The 26,530-nt window shown below is 43.9% G+C and overlaps 4 protein-coding genes across 6 annotated transcripts; 1 reads left to right on the top strand and 3 right to left on the bottom strand.

The window, feature by feature from the left end:
- Positions 1-1,575: 1,575 nt before the first annotated feature.
- Positions 1,576-6,628, bottom strand: LOC146311446 (uncharacterized). Its single transcript, XM_084741359.1, has 5 exons — positions 6,442-6,628; positions 5,696-5,855; positions 5,533-5,591; positions 5,356-5,455; positions 1,576-2,647 (listed from the first exon to the last, which is right to left on the bottom strand). The coding sequence occupies exons 1-5, from the start codon at positions 6,610-6,612 to the stop codon at positions 1,629-1,631; spliced, it is 1,509 nt and encodes a 502-aa protein (XP_084597485.1). The 5' UTR covers positions 6,613-6,628; the 3' UTR covers positions 1,576-1,628.
- Positions 6,629-8,136: 1,508 nt separating this feature from the next.
- Positions 8,137-11,186, bottom strand: LOC146311447 (uncharacterized). Its single transcript, XM_084741488.1, has 5 exons — positions 10,806-11,186; positions 9,962-10,106; positions 9,825-9,883; positions 9,631-9,747; positions 8,137-9,246 (listed from the first exon to the last, which is right to left on the bottom strand). The coding sequence occupies exons 1-5, from the start codon at positions 10,974-10,976 to the stop codon at positions 8,137-8,139; spliced, it is 1,602 nt and encodes a 533-aa protein (XP_084597614.1). The 5' UTR covers positions 10,977-11,186.
- A 1,493-nt stretch (positions 11,187-12,679) lies between these two features.
- nudt13 (nudix (nucleoside diphosphate linked moiety X)-type motif 13) lies at positions 12,680-17,427 on the bottom strand. Of its 2 annotated transcripts, XM_084741357.1 has the most exons (9): positions 17,385-17,427; positions 17,253-17,344; positions 17,033-17,175; positions 16,168-16,275; positions 15,925-16,031; positions 15,187-15,312; positions 14,882-14,993; positions 13,003-13,157; positions 12,680-12,874 (listed from the first exon to the last, which is right to left on the bottom strand). In XM_084741357.1, the coding sequence occupies exons 2-9, from the start codon at positions 17,333-17,335 to the stop codon at positions 12,680-12,682; spliced, it is 1,029 nt and encodes a 342-aa protein (XP_084597483.1). In that variant the 5' UTR covers positions 17,336-17,344; positions 17,385-17,427. The 2 variants fall into 2 exon arrangements, with proteins under 2 accessions (XP_084597483.1, XP_084597484.1); XM_084741358.1 differs by having other exon boundaries at positions 17,253-17,398.
- A 1,382-nt stretch (positions 17,428-18,809) lies between these two features.
- Positions 18,810-24,908, top strand: rpp30 (ribonuclease P/MRP 30 subunit). 2 transcript variants are annotated; one of them, XM_084740265.1, is made up of 12 exons: positions 18,810-18,969; positions 19,658-19,716; positions 20,078-20,134; positions 20,219-20,284; positions 20,613-20,684; positions 21,002-21,091; positions 21,366-21,482; positions 21,972-22,001; positions 22,102-22,139; positions 22,467-22,546; positions 24,548-24,640; positions 24,748-24,908. In XM_084740265.1, the coding sequence occupies exons 1-12, from the start codon at positions 18,813-18,815 to the stop codon at positions 24,792-24,794; spliced, it is 906 nt and encodes a 301-aa protein (XP_084596391.1). In that variant the 5' UTR covers positions 18,810-18,812; the 3' UTR covers positions 24,795-24,908. The 2 variants fall into 2 exon arrangements, with proteins under 2 accessions (XP_084596391.1, XP_084596392.1); XM_084740266.1 differs by lacking the exons at positions 24,548-24,640; positions 24,748-24,908 and adding an exon at positions 23,166-23,301.
- Positions 24,909-26,530: the final 1,622 nt, after the last annotated feature.

Here is a 26,530-nt window from a genome sequence, read left to right on the forward strand (position 1 = left end):
CTGCAAAAATCACCACAGTAACTACAGACGGTGACGGACGTTTGAGTGACGGGGTCAAAGGTCACGAGGTTTGGAAGCCGTCTCATCTGAATTAGTGTGTTTTGCATCAGAGCAGCTGCAGACAGGACTGACAGTAAAAAGAAAAACTCTGAGGTTTGAAACGCAGCTTCAACATCGCAACAAACCAGGAGAAGCTGAGCTGGAAAAGGTCAAAGGTCACACACTGACTCCCCGACTACGACTCCCACAGAGCTTTGCTGTCAGAATATTCCAATCAGAGAGCTTCATGCTGTTCCCAGGCAGCAGGCTCATCTGTCAGAAAATTCAATGATATAATTCTGATGTCACAGCTCTTGATGGTGCCGTTTCCCTGGCAACGTACTCTGAGGTTCATGGGTAATGTAGTGTTTAAACTGTTTTAAGACTTCCTGAACCACTGGCCCCACCCACTTCATCTAATTATCTGATTAGTTAAACAGATTAAAACAGCAATTCAAGTATTATATCATAAACAATAAACATTCAAGTTTTTATATTTTCTTTTATATTTAGGTTCAACCTAAGAAAGTGTCATTTATATGAATATGATGATGATTCATTCCCCGCCGGGGACGTTCTGTTGGTCTGTGTGAAACTCGCACTAGTTTCTGCTGATTCTTTTTGAGCACCAAAAAGAAATTTGTTCAGAAAAGTTGGTTGCACACAGGAACCAAAAATAGCAGCTTTACCTTGGGAACATCAGGTCCCTTCCAAATTTATGCTCCATTAAATTAAATTCTTAAAATCTGCGTTTCCACCGGTTCTGAGAAGAACCATTGTAATCAAAGTTCTTCATCAACAGAGGGCACCGCGACCTGGAGAAGATAAAACACCCACTTCGGCTCCAAAGAAAAACCCGATTTTCACATTCTGGTCCACTTTATTTTGGTACAAACGCTTAGAAGGGTTCAGAATGAAGAACCCAAACAGGAACGGGGCCAGTTCCATGTTGGTTCCAAGCTGGAAACTAAAAAAAATAGCAGGTTTTCTGAGGAAAGCAAAGAAGCCATGTTATATCTGGTAGACTGTGCAGCACCCCGACATCTTTGATCACAATGAAAGGTTCCAAGTATTCTACAGAACCTGTTCAAGAACCAGAGCTAATTTGGTGGGTAGAGCCTTCTGTGTTTCTCGTTGTGGTTCAAGAACCTAATTATGAACCTTTCTGAGCATTTCCACCAACAAATGAACTGGTGTGGAACATGAAACATGGTTCCCAGCAAGAACTAAAGACTAGCAGGTCTTCCTTGGCAACCGAAGGGGCCGTGTCATATTCTACAGGTTTACAGCGCCACCCTGTGGATGACATCCTTCATTACAACGGCTCCACTCAAAACAGGTGGAAATGAGGACTGATTCTGATCGCACCAAGGTTCTAAGCAGCTTGAATGGAACTGGTTCAAGAATCAAAGCTAATTTGGTGGAGAGGAGGCACTGCTTTCAGACCGCCGCTTCACTGACAGGGACAGAAGCTTCATCACGAGCAGAGCGACAAAACACCAACAACCAAAGTGAGGCTCGGTAACTGCTGCCATCTGGACCAGCCCTGGTTTTATTCCAGACATCTGTCAAAGCCAACATGGTTACGTTCACGCGTAGCCGCACTTGTGCAGCTTCAGGTTGCGTTGGTCCGAGTATCTCTTCCCACACTTGTCACAGATGTATTGCTTGCCGCCGGCATGGACGTGCCTCTTGTGCGTCCTCAGGTGGCTGCCCTGGCTGAAGCTCTTGCCGCAGATGTCGCAGCTGTACGGTTTCTCTCCGGTGTGGACGCGCAGGTGCAGCTTCAGGCTGTTGGCGTTGTTGAACTTCTTGTCACAGAAGCTGCAGGCGAACGGCCGCTCTTCGGAGTGCGTGCGGCCGTGTGAGATCAGACTGCTCTGCTGGCTGAACGTCTTGCCGCACTCCTGGCAGCTGAACGGACGCTCGCCGGTGTGGATCCTCCGGTGGATCTTCAGGTTCACTGATTGGCGGAAGCTCTTCCCGCAGAGGTCGCAGCTGAACGGTCGCACACCACTGTGGATCCTCTGGTGGTTCTTGAGGTTGACGGCGTGGCGGAAGGTTTTGGGGCACTCCTCACATTTGAAGGGCTTCTGTCCTGTGTGGATGAGCTCATGTGTTTTGAGCGTGACGGCGCGGGTGAAGCCCTTCCCACAGATGCGGCAGATGAAGATCTTCTTGCCGGTGTGGGTGTGTGCATGACGGTGCAGGTTCTGCAGCAGGTTGAAGCGGCGGCCGCACACCTCGCAGCCATGTGGCTTCTCCCCGGTGTGAATGATGGAATGCGTCTTGAGCTGCGTCTGCTTGGAGAAACACTTCCCGCACTGCGGACACTCATACGGCCGCTCGCCAGTGTGCGTCCTCATGTGACTCTGCAGACCCTGCCGCTGACGGAAAGCTCTGCCACACTCGCTGCAGGTAAACGGCTTCTCGCCCGTGTGGATGAGGTAATGAGACTTCAGGTTGCTCTGAGAAGTGAAGGATTTACTGCACACCGTACACATGAAGTACTTCCACGTCACGCTCTGCAGAACAAACTCTGGCACACTGGGAACTTTCTGTGGCTGGAGGTCAGAGGTCACTGGCTGAGCAGCTTCAACTCGAGCTCCTGGAAGAAAAAACACAAGCTGTGACTAAACTAAAATCAGACAGAGAACAGACAACAGTTTACAGATCACCTGTCAGTTTGCTGGAAGGTGAATTTATTTTCTCTTTTCATTTGTGTTTTAAACCTGCAGAGTGAGACTTCTGTATATTGGTGTTGGTATTGAGGTCTCTCTGATGTCACCTTTCAGGTTTGCTCTGGCGGCGCCGTGAGCTTCCTGTCACCTGCCGGAAAGGATAGAGCCCTCACCTGTTCATTCATCCAGGCTTTCTGGTTGGGGAATGACGCACAATTTGTGTATTTTTCTGTTTTCTTTCCTTATGAAAGAAAAATGGTTTTGATGGTTATGACTACTCTGAGCTGGCAGACTTGCAGGTTCCCTCTGCCTCTAGTCAGCGTGCTAAGCTAAGCCAAACACACTGTGGGTCAGTGTGAGTCTTTGGCCTTGTTGATGAGGCCAGCTGCAGTTGTGGCAGGAGCTTTTGGTCTTGATGGACTGCAGTCTGTTGCAGGCAGTGACTCAAAGAGTCTCTGTTTTTGGGAGGGAGGGGTCTGGCACAATTTTTACTGCTTGCCTCAGGGTCCTGTAGGGGTACAGGTCCTGGATAGATGGCAGAGGCAGCAGCAGTGGTGTAGAAATAAACCATCATGGTCTTTGCCAGATTGAACTTACTTCTTCTCCTCTGGTCTTTCTTGGGGTTGTGCCTAGAAGGGAACCGCAGACCAATGAAGGATCTCCCAGAGTGATCTTATTAACCCAATCCATGATCTTTGTCCAACCTTGACCGAATGTTTTCTGTCTCAAAATCTACTCAGATCTGAATCACAGTGTTGTAACATTGTAAAACACAGTTTGTACAATTTGCACACTGAAGAAACAAAGCGTACAAATCTTAAAGAGTTTCAAAAATCAAGTATTCCCATCTAGGCATGACCTCTTCCTGGTGAGGGAGCTGACGTTCGGGTTCCACTCAAGTTCTTGGATGATGGTGGTTCCCGGTAAAGGCTGATCTATACTTGAACCAATGCTGTGCCTACATCGTAGCCGAGTATCCTATACTATAGCCAAATGTGCACCTGCCCGCCTCCAAATGTCACTAGACGTCCCAGTGACGCAGACCGCAGCAGCTGTGATTGGTCCACTTGGTTGCTATGTATTTCCTGGATACACTGCCTCGATCGGTTCGATGGTCGTTCTCACCATCTTCTTCGCCATATTCTCTTTTCTGCAAAAGTAACTGTTGTTACCATTAGCTCCAACACGATACGCTCCGTTTCAGTCGCCATCGTTACAAGTCCAGGAAGACAGAAGAAGCTCACCACAGTAGCAGAGAGACTCCGCCGCCAACTGACACACAGCAAACTGACCTATTTTATCTTCACATTAAACATAAAGTGGCTTTAAGGCAGATATTTCATCTGATCTGGAGAAACAAACTAACAGCTGCAGACTGTTAGCTGCAGCAGGTGGACCGTGAGAGGTCATTAAAAATGGGTAACATATTTTTACGGGCCTTGGCGTTCTGAAGTTTGGGAATCACTGAGGTACTCACTCTCAGCGATGGTTCCCAGGTCGAGGTTTTCGTGTTCATCTTTAATGGTGACCGCCAGGACAAAGTGACCGTCACTTCCTGCTGCTTCCTCTGGTTCGGTCTGCGGTGACACAACGTACAGACGTCATAGTCAGGTCAGTGAACGCATCACTGATGAACAGGCGGACGAGAGGAGGATCTTACCTCAGTGGATCGGTCTGTGTCAGAGTTCTCATGTCGGACTCCGTACGAGTGTTCGACTTCTGTGACGAACAAATCACACTTGACATTAGTATGACATCATCGTGTGGTAGCTTTCCTGATTGGCCACTTTTGTAAGCTGCCGTGAGGCTCTACTAGTTGTTGGCCTTAAATCTGCCCCCTAAACCATGAGAAGAGTGTCAGTCGACCACGTCTGCATTTATTCATTAGTGCCAGAAAAACTCCTCCTCCTCCTCCTCCTCCTCCTATCAGGAGCGTCTCCTCTCCATTCATACGTGGACATTTTCTCTCGTAACACTGAAGCCAGTGGCTTTTAGCACTGATGCTAACTGTGCTGTGGCTACCATGAGCTAGTTAGCTCAGTTAGCGGTCCTTTTAGAGTGGGGCACAGCCTCAGAGAAAGACAAAGGACAGTCTGACGACGGGGAACATCAGTGAAGTGGTTTACAGCGGCTCTGAGCAGGACTCTGACTCGGGGACGATGAAGACACAGTGGGTTCAGGTGGGAACAGGATGAGTGAAGTGGTTATTTATTCTATGTTTTGAACAATGAGACCTGTAGGAGATTAAACCGTGTTGAAATAAATTAAATATTACGTGTCCTGCTGATTGGTCACATTTAACAGTTTAGATTTATGTTAAACAATAACACTGCAATGCTAATTTCCATTACAGTAAGTGCAAGTTATTTATATAGAAATATATTTTAAAAATTATTCAGGAATCGTAAAAACACAGAATCAGGATCCTTAAAAGAAAGAACCACATCATGACCCCAAAAATATATTTAAATAATCAAATCAGAAAAAATGATTCTCAACTTAGCGCATTAGCTTGATGCTGACATATACTGGAAATTCCCATCACTGTACAATTATTTTGACAAACTGGCCTGTTTTACTTGATGTGTTTGACATAAAAGCTTCTGCAGGAGCTGTGAGCGGTCGAGGTACTCACTCTCAGCGATGGCTCCCAAATCAATGTTTCCATGTTCGTCTTTGACCGTGACCGCCAGGACAAACTGACCATCACTTCCTGTTGGTTCCTCTGGTCTGGTCTGCGGTGACACAATGTACAAACATCACAGTGAGGTCAGTGAACGCATCACTGGTGAACAGGTGATGAGGGTCTTACCTGAGTGGTTTGATCTGTGTCAGAGTTCTCGTGTCGGACTCCGTACGAGTGTTCGACTTCTGTGACGGACAAATCACACTCGACATTAGCATGACGTCATTGTGCGGTGGCTTTCCTGATTGATGTTTTGTGATTGGCAGGGGGGCGGGGCCTGCATACGTACCGACACGTGCGTTGTTGAGGATGTTGAGGACGCTGGTCTGCGGTCTCTTGGCCCCCCTCCCGCTCCTCAGCTCCACCAGCAGTTTGGCTTCGTCCACAATGTTGATGATCTTCCCCAGAGCCTCGTTCCCCAGAGTCTCCATGACAGCAGCGAACTGCACCTGACACAGGTCAGAGGTCAGAGGTTAGGGTTAGGGTTCTTCTTCTTCTTCTTAAAAAAAAGAGTCCATCTGGTATCAGGTGTGATATAACAGTAAATGGTAATAAATGCTAATTTGCATAACTGGACTAAAATGTTGTTAATTTCTCCCAAATAAAGGATTAAATGAGTAAATTTTAGGTCATTTTGAGACAGTCTCCAAGATGCTCATCAGTTAACAGATGATGAATTTATACATTTTAAAATTAATGCTGTCTCACAGATTATTTGGATTACAATACTTAACAATAGATTACTGAAAATTACACATTTTTATGATTTTTTAGTGTGTTTTTTGGTTGTTGGACACCAGTTTGAACCAGTTCAGCAGAATGACTCAGATCGGCTCCCTGTTCCGGCCGATATGCAAAGTTCAGGTATCAGAATCGGTAAATAATTAATTTCACTGAAACTCAAATTATTCACTCACACTGAAACTGGAATTAAACATTTTAATCTTTCATTTAAGTTTAATTTAACCATGATTGATTAGAAACAAAGTTCAAACACATGATCCGTGTCTGATCTCCAGCCTCCCCGCTCCTCACCGTCTTGTTCCGGCTGTTGGCCTGCAGTCTGGCCGACAGAGGTGTCTCCTCTCCGGTGTGGACCTCCAGGCTGTCCTCCAGCAGCTCCTTCAGCTCCGCCACCGCAGCGTGGACCAGAGACTCCATGACGGCGGCCAGCTGAGTGAGCAGGAACCCGGAGGAGGAGCTCATCCTGCTGCTAGCACAGGCTAACAGAGGCTAATGCTAACAGCAAAACCGCTGATACAGCCGCTAGCACAGGCTAACACGGGCTAGCACAGGCTAACAGAGGCTAATGCTAACAGCAAAACCGCTGATACAGCCGCTAACACAGGCTAACAGAGGCTAACACAGGCTAGCGGAGGTTAAGCTCCGTTTGTTCAGTTTGTTTATGAGATTAAACTGATTAAAGAGGGAAAAAAAACTCTGACACGAGCTGTTGACAACAAACTACAGCAGACTGCTTCTTCTTCTTCTTCTGCTTCTCCTCCTGCTTCTTCTTCTGCGAACCTCTGCGGCAGACTTGACACAGCAAAGGCCTCCTGCTGCCCTCCACAGGTCATCTGTGGAACTCCATCGAGTTCACCGTTTGTGTTTTTGGAGTCAATTTATTGTGGAAAAAAAAGCCCCCTTGACAATCCAACAATAATGAATTTAATTTAACACTAGAACTTAAACAATAACCATCAACTAAAAGTTTATTAATAGTTAACTAATGTGTATATTAATTATTAACTTATGGCATTTATGTTAACCATGGGATTAAAACATATTATTAAGCAGTTTATAAAGACACTCTTGATCGTACTTATACGCCTCCATCTTTAGACTTTAGATTTGACGTCTGACTGATTTGAGTGTCTGAACTGCGACACATCTGCAGAAATCCAATCGAAAACCACCTCCTGATGAATCCAAAAATCACATTTCATTTGGTTTATCTGGATACGATGTGGACGTGTTAAAAAAAATGGCTCACGGTCTGAACAAGGCCTTTGTGATTGTTAAGTCAGTATCAGACAGGTTGCTGATTGGTTGGTTGCCATGTGATGTGTCAGAAGTGTCATGTGACCACATGCTTAGGCTCAAAATGTTGACCTGTTCCTTTAAGGCTCAGTAAAAGACACTGGATGGAAGCTGACCAATGAGCTCCTTCTTACAAACGTCTATGTATTTTATTACTTTGCAAACAAATGAAAAATATTATCTATTAAATTTTACAAAGCAACAACATGTTAATGTACACATTTACAACTTTCAGAAACATAAATTAAATTCATGGTTTCAACCAATCGAAATGCTTTCAGTGTCTATTCTGCTAACATGGAACTGGACCAGTTTCAGTTCCTTCACAGAACTCTGAACCATTTGGAGGATTTAGACTATAACCTGAACTTCTGAGCTGGAACCAAGAAACAGCAGGTTTTCCTTGGGAACCAAAGTTGGCATCATATTCTACAGACTGTTGTGCACCGTCAAAGTCCTCAACTACGACTCCCAGAGAGCTCTGCTGCAAGAGTCATCCAATCAGAGAGCTTCAGACTCTGTTGTCAGGTCGGTCTTTGCAGAACTCAGAGGCAAAAGTTAGAAATTGCAAATTCAATCAATTAAAACATGATGCAATGCTGATGTCACAGTTCTGCTTCATCAATTATGAATCGATTATTAAAGTAGTTGCCAACTAGTTTGATAACTGAACAGTTGGTTAACGTCCAATCAGGTGGCTGCCTTAGCTGAGACTCTGGCTGCTGAGTGGCCGCTGTGTGACCTCTGGTGGTTCTTGAGGTTGACGGCGTGGCGGAAGGTTTTGGGGCACTGCTCACATCTGAAGGGTTTCTGTCCGCTGTGGATGAGCTCATGTGTTTTGAGCGTGCTGGCGCGGGTGAAGCCTTTCCCACAGACGCCGCATACAAACAGCCCGCCGGTGTGGATGCTCGCGTGGCGCTGAAGGTTCTGAGGCACATTGAAGCGGCGGCCGCACACGTCGCAGGCGTACGGCTTCTCTCCAGTGTGGATGCGCAGGTGCATCCTCAGGCTGGTGGCGTTGCTGAACTTCTTGTCGCAGGTGCTGCAGGTGTAGGGACGCTCCTTTGAGTGCATGCGGAGGTGGAAGGTCAGGCTGGCCTGCTGGGCAAACGTCTTACCGCACTGCTGACAGCCGAACGGACGCTCGCCGGTGTGGATCCTCCGGTGGATCTTCAGGCTCCCCGACTGGCGGAAGCTCTTCCCGCAGAAGTCGCAGCTGAACGGCCGCTCGCCGGTGTGGACCCTCTGGTGGGTTCTGAGGTTGCTGGCCTCGCGAAAGGTTTTGTGGCACTGGTCACATTTGTAGGGTTTCTCTCCGGTGTGGATGAGCGTGTGTGACTTCAGCGTGACGGCCTGAGTGAAGCTTTTCAAACAGACGTCACAGGTGAAGTTCTTCTTGCCGGTGTGGGTGTCCGCGTGGCGGTGCAGGTTCTGCAGCAGGTTGAAACTGCGGCCACACACCTCGCAGGTGAACGGCTTCTCCCCGGTGTGTGTTATCATGTGAGTCTGAAGAGTCTTCTTCTCCCGGAAAGCTCGCCCGCAGACGCCGCAGGAGAACGGCTTCACTCCGCTGTGGATCGTCGAGTGCCTGTTGAGAAGACTCCGCGTGGAGAAACACTTGCCGCACTGAGGACACTCGTGCGGACGTTCGCCGGCGTTCGTCCTCTTGTGCCGCTGTGGAATAAACTCTGGCGCACTGGACACTTTCTGCTGCTGGAGGTCAGAGGTCACTGGCTGAGCAGCTGTAATTTGAGCTCCTAGAAGAAAAAAACACAAACTGTGATTAAAAACCAGAACCAAACAAAAACAGAGAGAAAAAAGTCAGTTTGGAAGGTGGAATTCTTTTGTCTTTTGATTTGCAGAATCAGTATTGTGTTCGGAATCTAAAGTCTTTTCTAAAACCTTTCATATTTGGATATTTTTGTTTACATGTGTGTAGATGAATCATCTCCTTGGTGTGTTTCTGCATTTAGCAGCGCCTCCATCACCGTAGTGACACGTCCTATCTGTCACTCTCTGCTGATCGTGTCTAGAAGGGAAACCAAGATTTTCTCATGGTTTTGGTAAAAATGATCGCTCTGGTGAAACGTCTCCACTTCCTGTCGATGTGTCAACATAGAAGACTGCTACGGATTCTGTCCCATGAACTACCAGGAGCTTTTAATGTGAAGGGGAATGGGGAAGTGGTGAATTAGATATTGATCTGATATCGATCAGGTACTCACTCTCAGCAGTGGCTCCCAGGTCAATGCTTTGTTGGACGGCCGGGACAAACGGACTGCGTCTCACCTCTGGTTCGGTCTGCAGTGACGCAACATACAGATGTCACAGTCAGGTCAGTGAACGCATCACTGGGCAACAGGTGGGGAGGGTCTTACCTGGGTGGATCTGTGTCTGAGGGAGCTCTTCAGAGGGACTCCGTACGAGTGTTCAACTTCTGTGATGGACAAATCACACTTCAGGTTAGTATGACATCATCATGTGGTAGCTTTCCTGATTTTGGGGGTGTACGTACCGACTCGTGCTTTGTTGGCGATGTTGAGGATACTCGTCTGCGGTCTCTTCCCGTCCCTCCTGGTCCTCAGCTCCACCAGCACGATGTTCTTGATCTTCCCCAGAGCTTCATTCCCCAGAGTCTCCATGATGGAGGCAAACAGCACCTGTCACAAGTCAGAGGTCAGAGGTCAACACTCACAGGTCACATAGCAAGTAACTTAGTACAAATACTTCATCACTGATCTTAAGTAGAGTTGTCAGGTATCTGTACTTTACTTGAGTATTTATTTTTCTACGTTTGAACATAAACGTGAACTTTGCACTTCTTACATTTTTCAAACATCATTTTCATCTTGTATTCAAACTAAATGTGACAACACATAAAAATACACAAAAGACTAACAAGACTGACGTAACAAAACAAAAACAACTTAAAAGAAATAAAAAGACAAACACGTCAAACATGATGAAACTAAAGTCATAACAAGAAGAAAACAGATGAAACTGAACATTTAAAACCATGAGATGAAAACAATAAAGACAGAGACTCTGTGGTGAAGAAAAGGTTCAGTTCAGTTGTCTTTGAACAGAGACAGTCAGTAGAAATGTCCTTCAGAGGACAACTTTTTACTTTTATACTCAGAGGACATTTCAGAGCCTGAACTTTTTCACTTTTACTGAAGTAAACAACTTGAATCAGTACTTAGTATTTGTACTTGTACTGCAGTAAAGACTTGATGTCTGTCACCTTTGATTATTTACACTGAAGAAAAAATAAATAAATAAATAAAATGAAACACTATAAACTGACTAAAGTTAAACTAAGCAGTGAACAGCTGATCTCCAGCCTCCCCGCTCCTCACCGTCTTGTTCCGGCTGTTGGCCTGCAGTCTGGCCGACAGAGGTGTCTCCTCTCCGGTGTGGACCTCCAGGCTGTCCTCCAGCAGCTCCTTCAGCTCCGCCACCGCAGCGTGGACCAGAGACTCCATGACGGCGGCCAGCTGAGTGAGCAGGAACCCGGAGGAGGAGCTCATCCTGCTGCTAGCACAGGCTAACACGGGCTAGCACGGGCTAACAGAGGCTAATGCTAACTATCTGCAACAAACATGAGCTCATCTCCGTTTGTTCATGACGTTAAATTGATTAAAGAGAAACTTTAAATGTTAAAAAAAAAACTCTGACACGAGCTGATGACAACAAACTACTCAGGAGTCTCTGGTTTCATTTCCGGGTCAAACCGGAAACACTTTCATTTTGTTTTCCGTTTTTTTCATGGTTTTAACCTTTATTCAACATCCTCAATAAACAAATAGGTAGAATAATTTTAAACACATCTGACAACAGATGGATGAATAAACACCTACAATATCAGTAAAAAAGAAAAAAAATGTAATTAACTTCAGAAGAAGTTTAATGATTAACACGCAGTCTGAAGACATTTCTATTCTTCTTTAAGGATTGAAAGGATGTTTGTAAAATGATATAAGACATGGAGCTACTTTAAAAAAAATCATACACTATTACACAGAAAAATCATTTTGTTTTACATAAAACACCAAACTTAATAATATCATGTTCAAAAACAGATATTTAGTTTAGATCGTCTCAGAAACTATAATCAATCATCTGTCGTGTCCCAGAAGAACAAAATACAGTCGTCATGTTTACAAAAAGTCATGTTTACAAAACAGTCGTCATGTTTACAAAAAAAGTCATGTTTACAAAACAGTCATGTTTACAAAAAAAAGTCACGTTTACAAAAAGGTCGTGATGTTCTCATGTTTCATGTTTGTCCTGTTCTTCTGTAGATCCTGTTTGAACGTCTGTTAAATGTTGACTCATGAAAAATGTTCATTCAAACGTTTCAGATTTGACTTTCATGTTTTATTAAATATGATCAAACTGTCAATGAGCAGTCAGAGGTAGTTGTTGTATTTGACAGTAAAATGTTATTAACATGATCAGGACACAGATTGTTGATCAAACCAGACGACTCTCTGGTCCACTGAGTCTCTGTTCTGGAGCTTTCTACCACTTCACATCATCTTCATCAGAACATGCAGCTGTGCCGTGACATAAAAACTTTAATTAGTGCAACAGCAGAATCAACATCTGACCAAGAGATATTATTGGCCGGTGGAGGAAACCGTTTGACCAATCAGGAGCTGTGGTGTGTGATTCTGTGGGCGTCTTTGACATCAGATGCTGAATGTGGTGAAGCAACAGAAGACCTGCTGCTCTGATGGTCAAACAGCTCCGGTCGCTGGTTTAGATTCAAACTAAACTTCAAGTTCATACACGTGTGACAAAACTACACAGGAAGCTGTTCTAACCATTCAGAGGAGCGTAGAGGCGGAGCAGCCTGGAGAACGTGTTCTCCACTGGAAGCAACCTTAGTGGGAACTTTATCATGTTTTATCTCATGTAGGGGCGTCAGAGAGGGCTGCGTTTTTCAAACCAACCAAACTCCACTGACAAAATCAGTCATTTTAGACAGAACACAGGAGCTGTTGGTCTGCTGCTGCATCTGTGTGTGTGTGTGTGTGTGTGTGTGTGTGTGTGTGTGTGTGTGTGTGTGAGAGAGAGAGTGTGTGTGAACTGCAGCTCTTGACTTCATGTTGGTCCACCTGCATGCACCTGTCTTCTTCACCTGGACATCACATGACCATCGGCCTCACTGATTGGATGATTTCTGCCTGTCCGGTTTGTGTCGGCGGCTCCTGACTGGTTCACAGTGTTACTCTCCCTCCTCACGGCGTTGCTGGTGCTCCGTCCACTCTGTGATGAGTCGGTTGGCGACGGCGTGTTTTGGAGGGAGCCACAGCACGGGGGGGTCCCCTCTCCTGGGCGGAGTCTTCACCTGCAGAGCAGAGGTGATCTCCTCCAGACTGAACCAGCGAGCGTCCTCCAGCTCGCTGTGGTCCACGTTTAACTGGACGACAGGACAGCAGGTCACATGACATGTCTACCTGTTCACCTGCAGCTGAGGAGCACCTCAGGACTCCATGCTTAGTCCCTTTCAGTCTGTGGTTTCTACATTACAAACAATGAAGTGCTCACCTGAGTGTGGGCGGGGCTAACAGAGGCGTGGCAGGCCAGCATGAAGGAGCTGTGAGGGAAAGGCCAGTGCTGCGAGGAGCTGTAGGAGACACTGTGGACCTCCAGACCAACCTCTTCTGCCACCTCCCTGCACAGGGTCTCCTCCAGAGTCTCACCTGAGACAGACAGGTAGAGACACACAGGTAGAGACACACAGGTGGAGACACACAGGTGGAGACACACAGGTGGAGACACACAGGTAGAGACAAACAGGTAGAGACACACAGGTAGAGACACACAGGTAGAGACACATAGGTGGAGACACACAGGTAGAGACACACAGGTGGAGACACAGGTGGAGACACACAGGTGGAGACACACAGGTAGAGACACACAGGTGGAGACACACAGGTAGAGACAAACAGGTGGAGACACACAGGTGGAGACACACAGGTAGAGACAAACAGGTGGAGACACACAGGTGGAGACAAACAGGTAGAGACACACAGGTAGAGACACACAGGTAGAGACACATAGGTGGAGACACACAGGTAGAGACACACAGGTGGAGACACACAGGTAGAGACAAACAGGTGGAGACACACAGGTAGAGAGACACAGGTCGAGACACACAGGTAGAGACACACAGGTGGAGACACACAGGTGGAGACACACAGGTAGAGAGAAACAGGTGGAGACACACAGGTGGAGACACACAGGTGGAGACACAGGTGGAGACACACAGGTGGAGACACACAGGTGGAGACACACAGGTAGAGACACATAGGTGGAGACACACAGGTGGAGACACACAGGTGGAGACACACAGGTAGAGACAAACAGGTAGAGAGACACAGGTAGAGAGACACAGGTGGAGACACACAGGTAGAGACACACAGGTGGAGACACACAGGTGGAGACACACAGGTGGAGACAAACAGGTAGAGACACACAGGTAGAGACACACAGGTAGAGACACACAGGTGGAGACACACAGGTGGAGACACACAGGTAGAGAGACACAGGTAGAGCCAAACAGGTGGAGACACACAGGTAGAGAGACACAGGTAGAGACACACAGGTGGAGACACACAGACAGGTAGAGACAGATACACAGGTAGAGACAGGTAGAGACAGACAGACTTTTAAACTAGGTTGAATAAATAATATTAAATTGAATCCTATTTTTAAATCTCAGTTTAATTTTCACTCTGAAGAATAAATTTAATTCTGTTGCACCAAAACTTTAAATTCCAGTTTAAACTGTGATCCAGTCTCAACTTTAAACTCACATGTGAATTTAAAGCTTCTGTGCTGATTGAGCCATCATCAATAAGCTAACTAACTTTTTAATGAGCAAACAAATAATATAATGCTTTTTTTGTTTGTTTTTTAAGCTAGCTATGAAACCATACATGTTTTTTTATTGATTTCTTAAACTTTTTAGCTAGCTAGCACATTTTAGTTAGCTGTCAAACACTACAACATTTTGGTCTGTTTGTTTTCCATTTTAGCTAGCTAGGAACACAGAGCAGCCAAAAGTTAACTGTGCTCAAATGTATTTGTTTATGTATTTTAATTTTAAGAAAAAAATCACACCTAGATTTATTTAGTTTAACCCTGATGTTTGCTAAACTCTTATTAGAGCTAATCTTGGATTAAATCAGTGGTTGTCAAAGCTTTCGTTAGCATGTCCTCCTTCATCAACAAACTCTTGTTCATTATCTCAACATAAATCATATTCATTTAACTGAGCAGCTGATTGGTCAGCTGATTGGACAGCTGACTGGACAGCTGATTGGACAGCTGACTGGACAGCTGATTGGACAGCTGATTGGTCAGGTAGTGTGTATGGTAAAGTTTGGTATGTGCAGTGTATGTGTTGACTGGTTCGACTGACCCATGTCACAGAAACCAGCCAGAGCGCTGTACATCCCCGGAGGGAAGGACGACTGTCGGCCCAACAAACACCGTTTCCCATCAGACACCAGGACTATGACCACGGGAGACATCTGGAGGAAGACCAGGAAAACCAGTCAGAGACCAAAACCAGTCTGAAATCAGTCTGTATACAGACCGATAACACAATAACAAGCTGGTTTAGTCTGGACTTTAGGTCTGCTGACAATCTGGTTTGAATCTGGGTTAGACCTGATTTAGACTTAGTTTAAACTTGGGTTAGAAATAGGTTTAGACCTGGTTTACCTTGGGGTAGTAGATGATGCCGCTGCTGCTGCAGACCCTCTGACTTCCTGCCTGGTTGCGGTGGGTTGGCTGGCCCGTGGCGCTGCAGAAGCCGCTGGTTTGATGCCAGCGCAGCAGAGCCTGACCCTGCAGGACACAATGAGGACCTGAAGTGAGACTGAAGCTGCTGACGAACTGAAACCACATGACCCACACGCTAACCGCTGTAGGTACACACGCTAACCGCTGTAGGTACACATGCTAACCGCTGTAGGTACACACGCTAACCGCTGTAGGTACACACGCTAACTGCTGTAGGTACACACGCTAACCGCTGTAGGTACACACGCTAACCGCTGTAGGTATATACACGCTAACCGCTGTAGGTACTCACGCTAACCGCTGTAGGTACTCACGCTAACCACTGTAGGTACACATGCTAACCGCTGTAGGTACTCACGCTAACCACTGTAGGTACACACACACACACACAGTAACCATTGTAGTTACACACAGTAACCGCTGTAGGTACACACGCTAACCGCTGTAGGTACACACGCTAACCGCTGTAGGTACACACGGTAAACCACTGTAGGTACACACGCTAACCGCTGTAGGTACACACGCTAACCGCTGTAGGTACACACGGTAAACCACTGTAGGTACACACGCTAACCGCTGTAGGTACACACGCTAACCGCTGTAGGTACACACGCTAACCGCTGTAGGTACACACGGTAAACCACTGTAGTTACACACCTTGGCCACTAGGGGCGCCTCTGCTCCCGTCAGGAGAAAGAAAGCTTTCCTCAGATCGATAAAGTTTCCTTCACAGACTTCCTCTACGGCTACCTGATCCAGGTCTTCTACAGAATCAAACATAGACCAGAACATCAGAACATTAGAATACAGAACCCACTGGTGCATTCAGGGTCTCTCCACATTGTAGTTCACTGTGTTTTTCACTTTAACAAACAGTTTCTTCATTCAATGGGTTCTTACTGATGTCCAGACAGAACTGAGCCTGGTTCTGCTCAGAGCAGCCGATTAGAACCGACTCCTTCACCAGGGATCTGTCAGAACCAAGTCGTTCAAGGAGCGACTGAACATCTGGAACACACAATCCACAAACACAGATATGAATCAGGAGTGTTGGAAGAAGAACATTTGTGCCTCAGGTGAGTTTTTTGTAGGGTTCTCCAATGTGATGATCTCCATACAGCAGTTTATTTACTGAGTAATGAACTTGATTTTCTCTTTCTGAGGTTCTTTAGCTGTAGCTTCTGTACTTCTGGTTCTCTTCTTGTGGTTCTCTTCTCTTAGTTCTGTATTTGAAGTTCACAACCCATGGTTCTCCTCATGCAGCTTTCAGTTCTCTGCCTGTCATTCTGTATCTTTGGTTCTGCACCTCAGGTTCTCTTTCCACAAAATTAAATCTGGTTCTTGAACTGGTTCTGTTCTACTTCCTTGGAACTTTGGTACTATCTCATAAACCAGTCCCTAAATAGCATCAAGGTTCCAAGAATCTTGAACAGAACTGGCTCAGGAACCTACCTGTGGTTCTTCATCTGTGGCTTTCATTTCTTTGTTTGTGGTTATCTTCCCTTGGTTCTGTACCTGGGGTTCTTGTCTTGAGATTCTCTACCTGTGGTTCTCTTCCCTTGGATCTGTACTCATGGTCCTGTACTCAGTGTTCTCTATCAGTTGTATTTAGGTCTGTGCCTGGGGTTCTCTACCTGAAGTTATCTGATCTGTACCTATGGTTCTCCACTTGTTGTTCTCTGGTTGGTTCTGTGGTTCCATACCTGTAGTTCTATAGCTGAGGTTCTGTGGTTGGTTTTGTGCTTCTGTATGTATGGTTCTGTACCTGAGGACATCAGTGCTGCAGGCCTGAAGGTTCCATGCTCAGTGCGTTGCAGAAGGGGAGACAGACGGTGGAACAGGAAAATGTGAGCGTTCTGCAGCGCTGCAGCACACGCTTCATCATCCTCCTTCAGCCTGTTCACGTACCTAAGAGGATGAAACAATCAATTGATCGGTCAATCAGTCATTCGATCAGTCAGTCAGGGTACTAAGATTTAGAGAACCTCATCCTGGAGACGAAGCCTGAGCAGCAGCGAGTCAGAGGACATTTAGTGGCTGAGAGGAGGATCTTCAGAGGTCTGAACATGGCTGCCACTCTGAACCGGTCTGAACCAGTCTGAACCGGTCTGAACCGGTCTGAACCAGTCTGAACCGGTCTGGGCCGATCTGAACCAGTCTGGACTGATGTGAACCGGTCTGTACTGGCAACAGAAAGTTAAACAGGAAACAGAAATTATTTTACAAAGATGACGTCACCTCACAATCAGGGAAAATTTTAAAACCTAAATTTGTGAGATATAAAGAAAAACATTTAACCTTCTGATCATTTGGAGAACTGTTAGCCTAGCTTAGCACAAAGACTGGAAGCAGAGGGAAACCGTTAGCCTAGCTTAGCTCAAAGAATGGAAGCAGAGGGAAACTGTTAGCCTAGCTTAGCACAAAGACTGGAAGCAGAGGGAAACTGTTAGCCTAGCTTTGCACAAAGACTGGAAGCAGAGGGAAACTATTAGCCTAGCTTAGCACAAAGACTGGAAGAACTGTTAGCCTAGCTTATTATAGTTTGAGGAGATAAACCCTTTAAGCTTTAATGACTACATGATGTTTTGACCCCCTGAGGCTCTAAGAGGAGATTTAATTTGAGTGATTATAGATTTCGTATTGATAAATCACAGCACAGTCTGTCAGCTGTAACCCAGAGACAGACAGACAGACAGACAGACAGACAGACAGACCGTTATTAAAATAACAACAGACCGTTAAATGACGGGACGCTTGGTGTGAAATGATCCGCAGAGCAAAAAGGCACAGATAGAAGTTACAGTCTCTGTGTGTGTGTGTGTGTGTGTGTGTGTGCTGTACATGTTACACACTGTGTGTTTGTCACGTACCTGCAGCTGCTTCACACTGAACAACAACTTCTTCTTCTTCTTCTTCTTCTTCTTCTTCTTCTTCTTCTTCTTCTTCTCTGACTGTAGCACAGCAGCAGGAGTGTTTCTGCCCCCTGCAGGCCACAGCCTGAAGTGCAGAAAAGAAACAAAAATATTTATTATCAGAAATAATGAACAAAACATTTGAAACGTTTAATTTACAGTTGAGAAAAAAATGAATAAAAAGGAAAAGTGGTAGTTTTATTCTTCAGTTTTCTAAAAGCTGTAGACTGTAACTGCTAAAAAAAAAAAAAAATCTAATTATATGTGATAATAATCAAACCATATTATAATTATTAAGATTTAATTGAATTTGCTTCTGTATTTATTTACATTGGTATTAAGCACATATATTTACTTTCCTATTTAATTTTCCATTTTATAAATATATAAATATGTTGACTAATTAATTTTAAAATGTACGTATGTTTATGTTTTATTGCTGTATTTTTTCCCTGAAATTCTTTCTTTCTTTTTTTAAACATTTCTTTACGTATTACTTTTTGCGTTTCACCTGACATTCAGTGATACTTCTATTGTGCATTTTCCGCTCTAAAAGCTCTGGACGTATGATTATTTTTAATTATTTGTTCATATAAAAATGGAAATATTTCCGCTCCTAGTGACGGACTACAGATGTTTACAGTGCAGGACTACAGCTCCCAGCGGGCTGTTCGGCTCCACATGTGTCAGACAGGGAGCAGCAGCATCATGTCCGTGTTTATGGATTTAAACCTGAACTACACGACCGACAGGAGCAGACTGCAGAGACTGATAGAGACCGCGGCCCACCGTGAGTGTCCCTCAGGTCCAAGTCCAGGTCCACGTTCGGGTCCAAGTCCAGGTCGAACCGCACAAACAGTAGTTTAACAGCCGAGGTTAGGTTTCTGCTGGACGGGATGCTAACTCGGTTAGCATCGGTCCTGAACTCAGAGTTCTGTGATCCTGGTGATCAGTTTGTGTTCATTAAAGCGTCTAACAGCTGATTAGAGATCAGTGTGTTTTTATTTCATCAGAAAATTTTCCACCAGACTCCGCTAAAAAAAACTCTTGATTTTAAAGTTGTCCTGCTGTATGTACGGATCAGTTCACCAAACCTCGTTCAAAAATCTCTATATTTAAGTTTGACATGTAAATACGAAGAGCAACATTTAAACAGAACAGACTTTAACACGTTATTCAAATGAGGACGCGTCAGTGGAACCTTCGGCAACATAAATGAACCAACAAGCTGTATTTTAAATTAAATAAGTCTCACCTTTTCAAAGGTGATAATAATAATAATAAACCACTGATAATAGAAGAATATTTAAAAAACATGGAGTATTAGAATGAGTGTACAGTTTACTGTAGAAAGTAGAAACAACCAGACCAATAATAATCAATAATTTTACTGAAAGGTGATTAGTTATTGTCATTTATATAAAGATGATCAGTAAGTTTTCTGATGATTTGTTTGTGTGTTTTGTTTCCTCCTGCAGTCGGTTTCTCCACAGTCGCCATCAACTATGTGTTTGAACCGACAGCCAAAAAGAAACAGGTGAGTGTCCTCACCTGCCTGCTGTGCTGCATTCAGGAACACAGTTGCATGCAGGAAAACACAAACACTGGCATGTTGTTTAGTCTCTAAGAATAAAAATGGAGAAAAACTAAAATTAATGTTCAAAGAATCAAAAACAGACAGAAAACAAACGAGTCAATAGAGGTGCTCATAATTGAGGATTGATTTGTTGATCATCAGAAAAAATAAGCTGCAGCAATTTTGTTAATTGATTTTTTTCAAATCAAAAAATGTGACTGTTTTCTAAAAACGTCATTTTATTGATTAATTGATTTATGTGGAGCTCTGTCTGCCTCCTGCTCTTTTATTTTGTAATTTGCTGTTTATTTCCTGTTTGCAGGAGATTCCCACCCCGACGCCGATCAATGATCTGATTGATCATCTGCCGATCGTACAGGTGTGATGAAGATGAGGCTGCTGATGATGATGATGTTTGTTTTGTTGTCATGGTACCACCTGTCCCTCTCTGTGTCTCTGTTAGGGTCGCTCTCGTCCAATCAGAGTGCTGAACAGACTGACTGTAGTGATATCAGATGCCAGTCACTTTGTGAGTGTTGATGGGTTTTATTTTTATTCTCTCACAGACTTTTCTGACAGAAAACCACCGTTAAATAAGACAAATATCACTCAGGAGTTGTTGGTCTGCAGCTGCCTTCATCTGTTCATTAAATATTATAAGAAATATAACGACTTTCTCTAAACATTTTCCTTTAGAAATTACAACTTTTCTGACAAAAATCAGGAACAGTTGTGGATGTGGTGTCAGTATCTCCAACATGTCCAACCCCCAGACTGATGACGCATCATGAAAACACTCAATCTGTAATCTAAAATGTGTGTGTGTGTGTGTGTGTGTGTGTGTGTGTGTGTTTTAGAGGCCAAACGCTGCAGAGTATCGGTGTTTCGACCTGCTCGCCGTTCAGCCGACCACAGAGAAACTCTTCCACGTGAGCTTTACTGACACACTGTTCACACCAAAGTAACCGAGTACATTTACTGCAGTACAAGTCTGAGGGAGTATTTCTACTTTATACTCAACAACATGTTTCTGACAGATTCAGATTTTATCTCTGAAACATCTGAGACACAAACATGAAACTAAAGAGTCCAACAGAAACAACATTAATACATCAGTAACAATAATCCAGTCCACTTATGTAGTTTAACTTTTACTAACGTGAAGATCTGAGTACACTCGTTAATACACTGTGTGTGTGTGTGTGTGTGTGTGTGTGTGTGTGTGTGTGTGTGTGTGTGTATTCAGGCAGCCTGTATGACATATGATGTTGACATCATCTGTATCTCAGTGACAGAGAAACTTCCCTTCTTCTTCAAGAGAGCGCCGGTCAACGGGGTGAAGTTATTATTATTATCATTATCATTATTATTATTATTATTATTATTAGTGTTAGTATCAGTAGTGTTTTATTGATATGGATTTCCTGAGCTGATCCTGAGTATCAATGAACTCAGTGTTTGTATGCAGGATGGAGAAGTTTATAGTTTGATGTTTTCTCTAAAACTTATGACTTTTCTAATGACTTCTTCATCTGACAACAAATATATCTGTGTATCTGTGTGCGCGCGTGTGTGTGTGTGTGTGTGTGTGTGTGTGTGTGTGCACGCAGGCTGTAGACAGAGGTCTGGTGTTTGAGGTCTCGTACTCTGCAGCCATCAGAGACTCCACCATGAGGCGCTACACCATCGCTAACGCTGTCTGTCTGATGGAGACTTGTAAAGGGAAGGTACGTCCTTTTTGTCCCAAAAGGCTTCCTGTAGCTGTAACAGGATGTGATGTCATATGTATATACATACATACATATATATACAGTATATGTACATATGTAGAAGTACATATTAGCACCATTGACACAGTGAGTGGGCTGTAATAATAAAAGACACAAAGTGGAGGTCAGTAAACACATCACCACATGTGGGCAGAGAATTAACCCCCCCCCCCCGACATTCAGAGTGAGGTCAGAGTGAGGTCAGAGTGAGGTCAGAGTGAGGACTAAAGGTTCTGTCTGTATCTGTATGTGTCTCTAACGTAGAACAGAAATGAGCCTTTAGCTCGTAGAACAGTTGAAAACTAAACGTCAAGCCGATCATGAAGGGAACATCGGTGTACTGCAGCGAAGCGGTCAGTGTGGTGTCTACGTCTGTGGTCACATGGATGTCAGAGGAGGCGGAGCCTGAAACACCTGTGAAGGTAAATGTGTTTTTGTGTCTTTCAGAATGTGATCCTGTCCAGTGCAGCTGAGACGGTCAGTGATTCATTTCTCCATCGATCGATTGGTTATCTGACCCGATGTGCTACTCTGTTCAATCTATAATAATCAATAATGTGTTGATGCGTGTCCTCAGCCTCTGGAGCTCCGAGGGCCGTATGACATCACCAACCTGTATCCTTCTGCTGCTGCTGATTGGACGATATCAAACTGACATGTACCAAACACTTCATCCTGTGTTTATACAGGAGGAATGCAGAGATACTACTACTACTACTACTACTACTACTGCTACTACTACTACTGCTACTACTGCTACTGCTACTACTGCTACTACTACTACTGCTACTGCTACTGCTACTACTACTACTGCTACTGCTACTACTACTACTACTGCTACTGCTGCTACTGCTGCTACTACTACTACTACTACTACTGCTACTGCTACTACTACTACTGCTACTACTGCTATCATACTGTTCTCCTGATCTGGTTCCTCAGAGGTTTGTTGTTCGGTTTGTCAGACGGAGACGCAAAAGAAGCCGTTTCCTCCACCTGTCGCTCAGTTGTTCTACATGCAGGTAAATTTACTACAATACTTCTGTAAATACTTCTGTAAATACTTCTGTAAATACTAAATACCACTGTGACCTGGGTCTGGACTAAAAAACGCTGAATTGATCGAAATCTTTTTCTTTGCATGTGTGATGTGGATCAATAATGGCGTGTGATGTGGAGGCGGAATGATGTGTTGCGAGGTTGTGGGCGGAGTTTGACTCCGGTCAGAGAACAGAGTCAGTTGTATTTCAGCTCAGACGGTCTGTTGGTGCCTCGTCTCCACCGATACGTCAGTGCTGCTCTTCCTGGTCCGCTGTTTGTCAGGTGCCTGGAGACGCTGGAGACTCTGGAGACGCTGGAGACTCTGGAGACTCTGGAGACGCTGGAGACGCTGGAGACTCTGGAGACTCTGGAGACTCTGGAGACGCTGGAGACTCTGGAGACGCTGGAGACGCTGGAGACTTTGTCTCCGTCTCACTGTGTGTCTTCACAACCTTCTGTTTTTGGGATAAACTGGTCAGTCGTGGTCTTGTTGATTTTTCTGTCACTGATGGTCGCAGCAGTGCTCCCGTCCTGTGAGCCGATCATCCTTCGCCGCTCGTGCCTGACGCTGTGGGTATCTCGAAATGTGTCTTTCCATAGATAATTCATGACGGGTTCCTCCTCAGGAACAGTGTACGTTCCAGCAGATCCTCTGGAAGCCCAGCTCTGGTGTTGTCTGCCAGAAAAGAACATGCAAAATACACAGTCAGTGATCCAGTGGCGTCGCTTTCACCTTCTTTCTCAGATCCTTCTTCTTCTTCTTCTTCTTCTTCCTCTTCTTCTTCTTCTTCTTCTTCTTCTTCTTCTTCTTCTTCTTCTTCTTCAGTGTTTCTGCACTTTAATTCCCTCCAGGATTTTTCAGGCTGTTTGTTTTGTTGCAGTCTGAAATGTCTGTTTTCCACAAAAAGGCAAAATCTGTTCGGAGCTCAGATTCGTTCATTGAGAAATACATGTATGATGTTTACACGAGGGGCCGCCATTATTGGTGGAACTTACAGGAAGCGAAGGTGATCGGTCCAATTTTAGACAAAACTGTGATGTTGTGCAGAATTCAGAGGTTGAATTTGTGTGAATTGTTGTGATAACATTACAACTTCCTCCATGATGTCATTCACCCGTCACCACTTTGTTTCTGCTGCTGCTTCCTGGACGCGTCATTCCAGGTCATTCATCCTCTCATGCCATTGGCTGTTGGAGATGAGGGCAGATTTTTAGCTTGCACTCATGTGTAACACAAACACTGTAAACAAACACTGTAAACACTGTAAACAAACACTGTAGACACTGTAAACAAACACTGTAAACACTGTAAACAAACACTGTAGACACTAAACAAACACTGTAAACACTGTAAACAAACACTGTAGACACTGTAAACAAACACTGTAAACACTAAACAAACACTGTAAACACTGTAAACAAACACTGTAGACACTAAACAAACACTGTAGACACTAAACAAACACTGTAAACACTAAACAAACACTGTAAACACTGTAAACAAACACTGTAGACACTAAACAAACACTGTAAACAAACACTGTAAACAAACACTGTAAACACTGTAAACAAACACTGTAGACACTAAACAAACACTGTAAACAAACACTGTAAACAAACACTGTAGACACTGTAAACAAACACTGTAAACACTAAACAAACACTGTAAACACTGTAAACAAACACTGTAGACACTAAACAAACACTGTAGACACTAAACAAACACTGTAAACACTAAACAAACACTGTAAACACTGTAAACAAACACTGTAGACACTAAACAAACACTGTAAACAAACACTGTAAACAAACACTGTAAACACTGCTACTCTTATTACAACTGTATATTAATTTGGTGTTGTGGTAAATAAAACTGTAACGATGAATTAATTGGTTTCAAATAATTTATTATTTGACTGTGTGGAAGCAGACAAATGTCTCCTGAAGGCTGTTGTTTGTTTGTTTGTTTGTTTGTTTGTCAGAAACCAGGAGGACGGCCTCTGGGATCATCTACACCACGAGGAGCTGCAGTGACTCGTCCTGCCAGCAGGAGGCTCCACCTGCTGCTGCTGACTGTACGTTCACTGTCCAACATGTCGTCTTTTCATCCTCATGAAATACATCTGAAATTAATCTTCGTGATCAGTGTCAGACTTAATGTTCTTTGTTTTCACCTGAGCAGGTGAAGCTCCTGCAGCCAAGAGAGCCAAAGCTCACCTGACAGAGTGATGGACAGCTGAGGAGGGCGGGGCTTCTGGATGGAGACTGGGAGGAGTCGACAGACTGATTTCTTTTGTGGTTGATAAAGAACTCTTTGTTTGAATATCATAATCAAGATCTGAGCCGTTTGATTTAAGTGTTTTTGTAACTTAGATTGAATAAAGTTTTTGAAATTGCACAAAGTTTTAAGTTGATTGAATCATTCAGAAGAAAACAGGACAGAGGAAGAGGAAGATAAAGTAAGAGATGAAGAGTTGATCTGACGTTTTATTTAAAGTAGGTATCAAAGGCTCTCGGTCAAAGGGAGGAGGACGAGAGTAAACAAAGAGAACAAACCAATGAACTTTGGACTGAAACACACCTGTGCTGAGCTCAGCTGACTCACCTGAGACAAAACACTTTGTTCTTCACTAAAAACAGACGATCAGATTCACCTTCAGACCAAACTAACAACTTCCTGTGAGTGAGTTCAGCTGCAGGAGAGAAAAACACGACAACGCTGCTGCTTCAAGCTGCCGACGCTCCAAACGCTGAAGGTGAGATGAACTGAAAACTGAACTTGGTGATGAGACGTGAGGAAAGACTCTCAAAGTCACTGGACTTATTTCCACTGTGGCTGAAAAAAAAAACGTATCAAAGTTTGAAGGAGCTGCAAAAACAAAAAGTAATCTGTCATATTTTATTAGAAAAGGTTTGATGGTATTTAATATTTTTTTCTGTTGCAGCATATTTTATATTTAAAATTTAAATTTTATTTTATCAGAACATCCCAAAACCACTGAAATAATTTGATTTTAAAAGTTACTTGGAACATCAGAAGTGTGCTGTGACATAATAAATGTAAATAAATGATAATAACAATAATGTAAATAATAAAAGTAAAAGTTGTCATTTGATTCAACGTCATTATCAGACTGAAGATTTGATCATATTTGTCATTATTCTGCTTTTTAAATCTAAAGTCATCAGATAAAATGGAAGTTCCTGCCTTTTGCTTTGGAATGAAACAATATTTGTAAGTACAGAAACTTCCAAATAAGGTCAAAGGTCAAATCAGAGGTCAGGATTAATATGTAGAAACAATAAGCTGATATAAAGATATAAAACTGACACACATACAATTATCTGCCTGCAACTATTTTGGCTCAACAACGAGAAAGCTGTAGGAAGTTCCTGCCCTTTTCTGGTAGTACTGAAGCACAAAGGACTTTTTTTTCCTGCACTGCAATGCTGGGAATAAGATGGTGGCATGAACTACTGAGGCATCTACAATGACACAACTTAATTTACTTCAAATATATACATACACACAGTTTGTGCACATACCTAAACTTTTCAACCATGAGATCGAGACTAAATGAATCACTTCATATCAAATTTTAATATCAGAATCAGAATTTCTTTTATTTTTACTTATTATTTTAAGTAGCTTTTTCACTTACTAGGAATTAGCTGCAAACAGACATAATACTAGAAATATGAATAAAGATTGAGGCAAGTACTGTCGGACAAAGCAGTCAGTCAGTCTGTCTGTCCATCAGTCAGTCAGTCTGTCAGTCGGTCTGTCTGTCCGTCTGTCTGTCCGTCTGTATATGGACATGATGTTACTCCTCTGTGGTGATCAGGAGTAAAGTATTCAGATCCTTTACTGAAGCAAAAGTATTAATATCAGACTGTAAAAATACTTCACCACAAGTAAAAGTCCTGCATTCACAAAACCTTACTGCAGTAAAAGTATGGAAATA

This window comes from Lutjanus erythropterus, chromosome 17, assembly GCF_056507025.1.
Source record: "Lutjanus erythropterus isolate fLutEry1 chromosome 17, fLutEry1.hap2, whole genome shotgun sequence".
In the NCBI taxonomy this organism is placed as follows: domain Eukaryota; kingdom Metazoa; phylum Chordata; class Actinopteri; order Lutjaniformes; family Lutjanidae; genus Lutjanus; species Lutjanus erythropterus.

What these genes read in the sequence shown, in the direction of transcription:
- LOC146311446 (XM_084741359.1), bottom strand. Translation starts at nt 6,612, where the DNA reads ATGAGCTCCTCCTCCGGGTTCCTGCTCACTCAGCTGGCCGCCGTCATG. An exon ending in CCTCAACAACGCACGTGTCG is followed by an intron (nt 5,592 to 5,695) that starts GTACGTATGCAG and finishes TGTCCGTCACAG; the next exon opens with AAGTCGAACACTCGTACGGA. An exon ending in TTTGGGAGCCATCGCTGAGA is followed by an intron (nt 2,648 to 5,355) that starts GTGAGTACCTCG and finishes TTTTTCTTCCAG; the next exon opens with GAGCTCGAGTTGAAGCTGCT.
- LOC146311447 (XM_084741488.1), bottom strand. Translation starts at nt 10,976, where the DNA reads ATGAGCTCCTCCTCCGGGTTCCTGCTCACTCAGCTGGCCGCCGTCATG. An exon ending in CCAACAGCCGGAACAAGACG is followed by an intron (nt 10,107 to 10,805) that starts GTGAGGAGCGGG and finishes GACTTGTGACAG; the next exon opens with GTGCTGTTTGCCTCCATCAT. An exon ending in GATCAATATCTAATTCACCA is followed by an intron (nt 9,247 to 9,630) that starts CTTCCCCATTCC and finishes CTCTGTTTTTGT; the next exon opens with TTGGTTCTGGTTTTTAATCA.
- nudt13 (XM_084741357.1), bottom strand. Translation starts at nt 17,335, where the DNA reads ATGTTCAGACCTCTGAAGATCCTCCTCTCAGCCACTAAATGTCCTCTG. An exon ending in TGCAGCACTGATGTCCTCAG is followed by an intron (nt 16,276 to 17,032) that starts GTACAGAACCAT and finishes TGTGTGTTCCAG; the next exon opens with ATGTTCAGTCGCTCCTTGAA. An exon ending in TCAGTTCTGTCTGGACATCA is followed by an intron (nt 16,032 to 16,167) that starts GTAAGAACCCAT and finishes TTGATTCTGTAG; the next exon opens with AAGACCTGGATCAGGTAGCC.
- rpp30 (XM_084740265.1), top strand. Translation starts at nt 18,813, where the DNA reads ATGTTTACAGTGCAGGACTACAGCTCCCAGCGGGCTGTTCGGCTCCAC. An exon ending in TGGAGACTTGTAAAGGGAAG is followed by an intron (nt 21,483 to 21,971) that starts GTACGTCCTTTT and finishes TGTGTCTTTCAG; the next exon opens with AATGTGATCCTGTCCAGTGC. An exon ending in CCGTATGACATCACCAACCT is followed by an intron (nt 22,140 to 22,466) that starts GTATCCTTCTGC and finishes CTGGTTCCTCAG; the next exon opens with AGGTTTGTTGTTCGGTTTGT.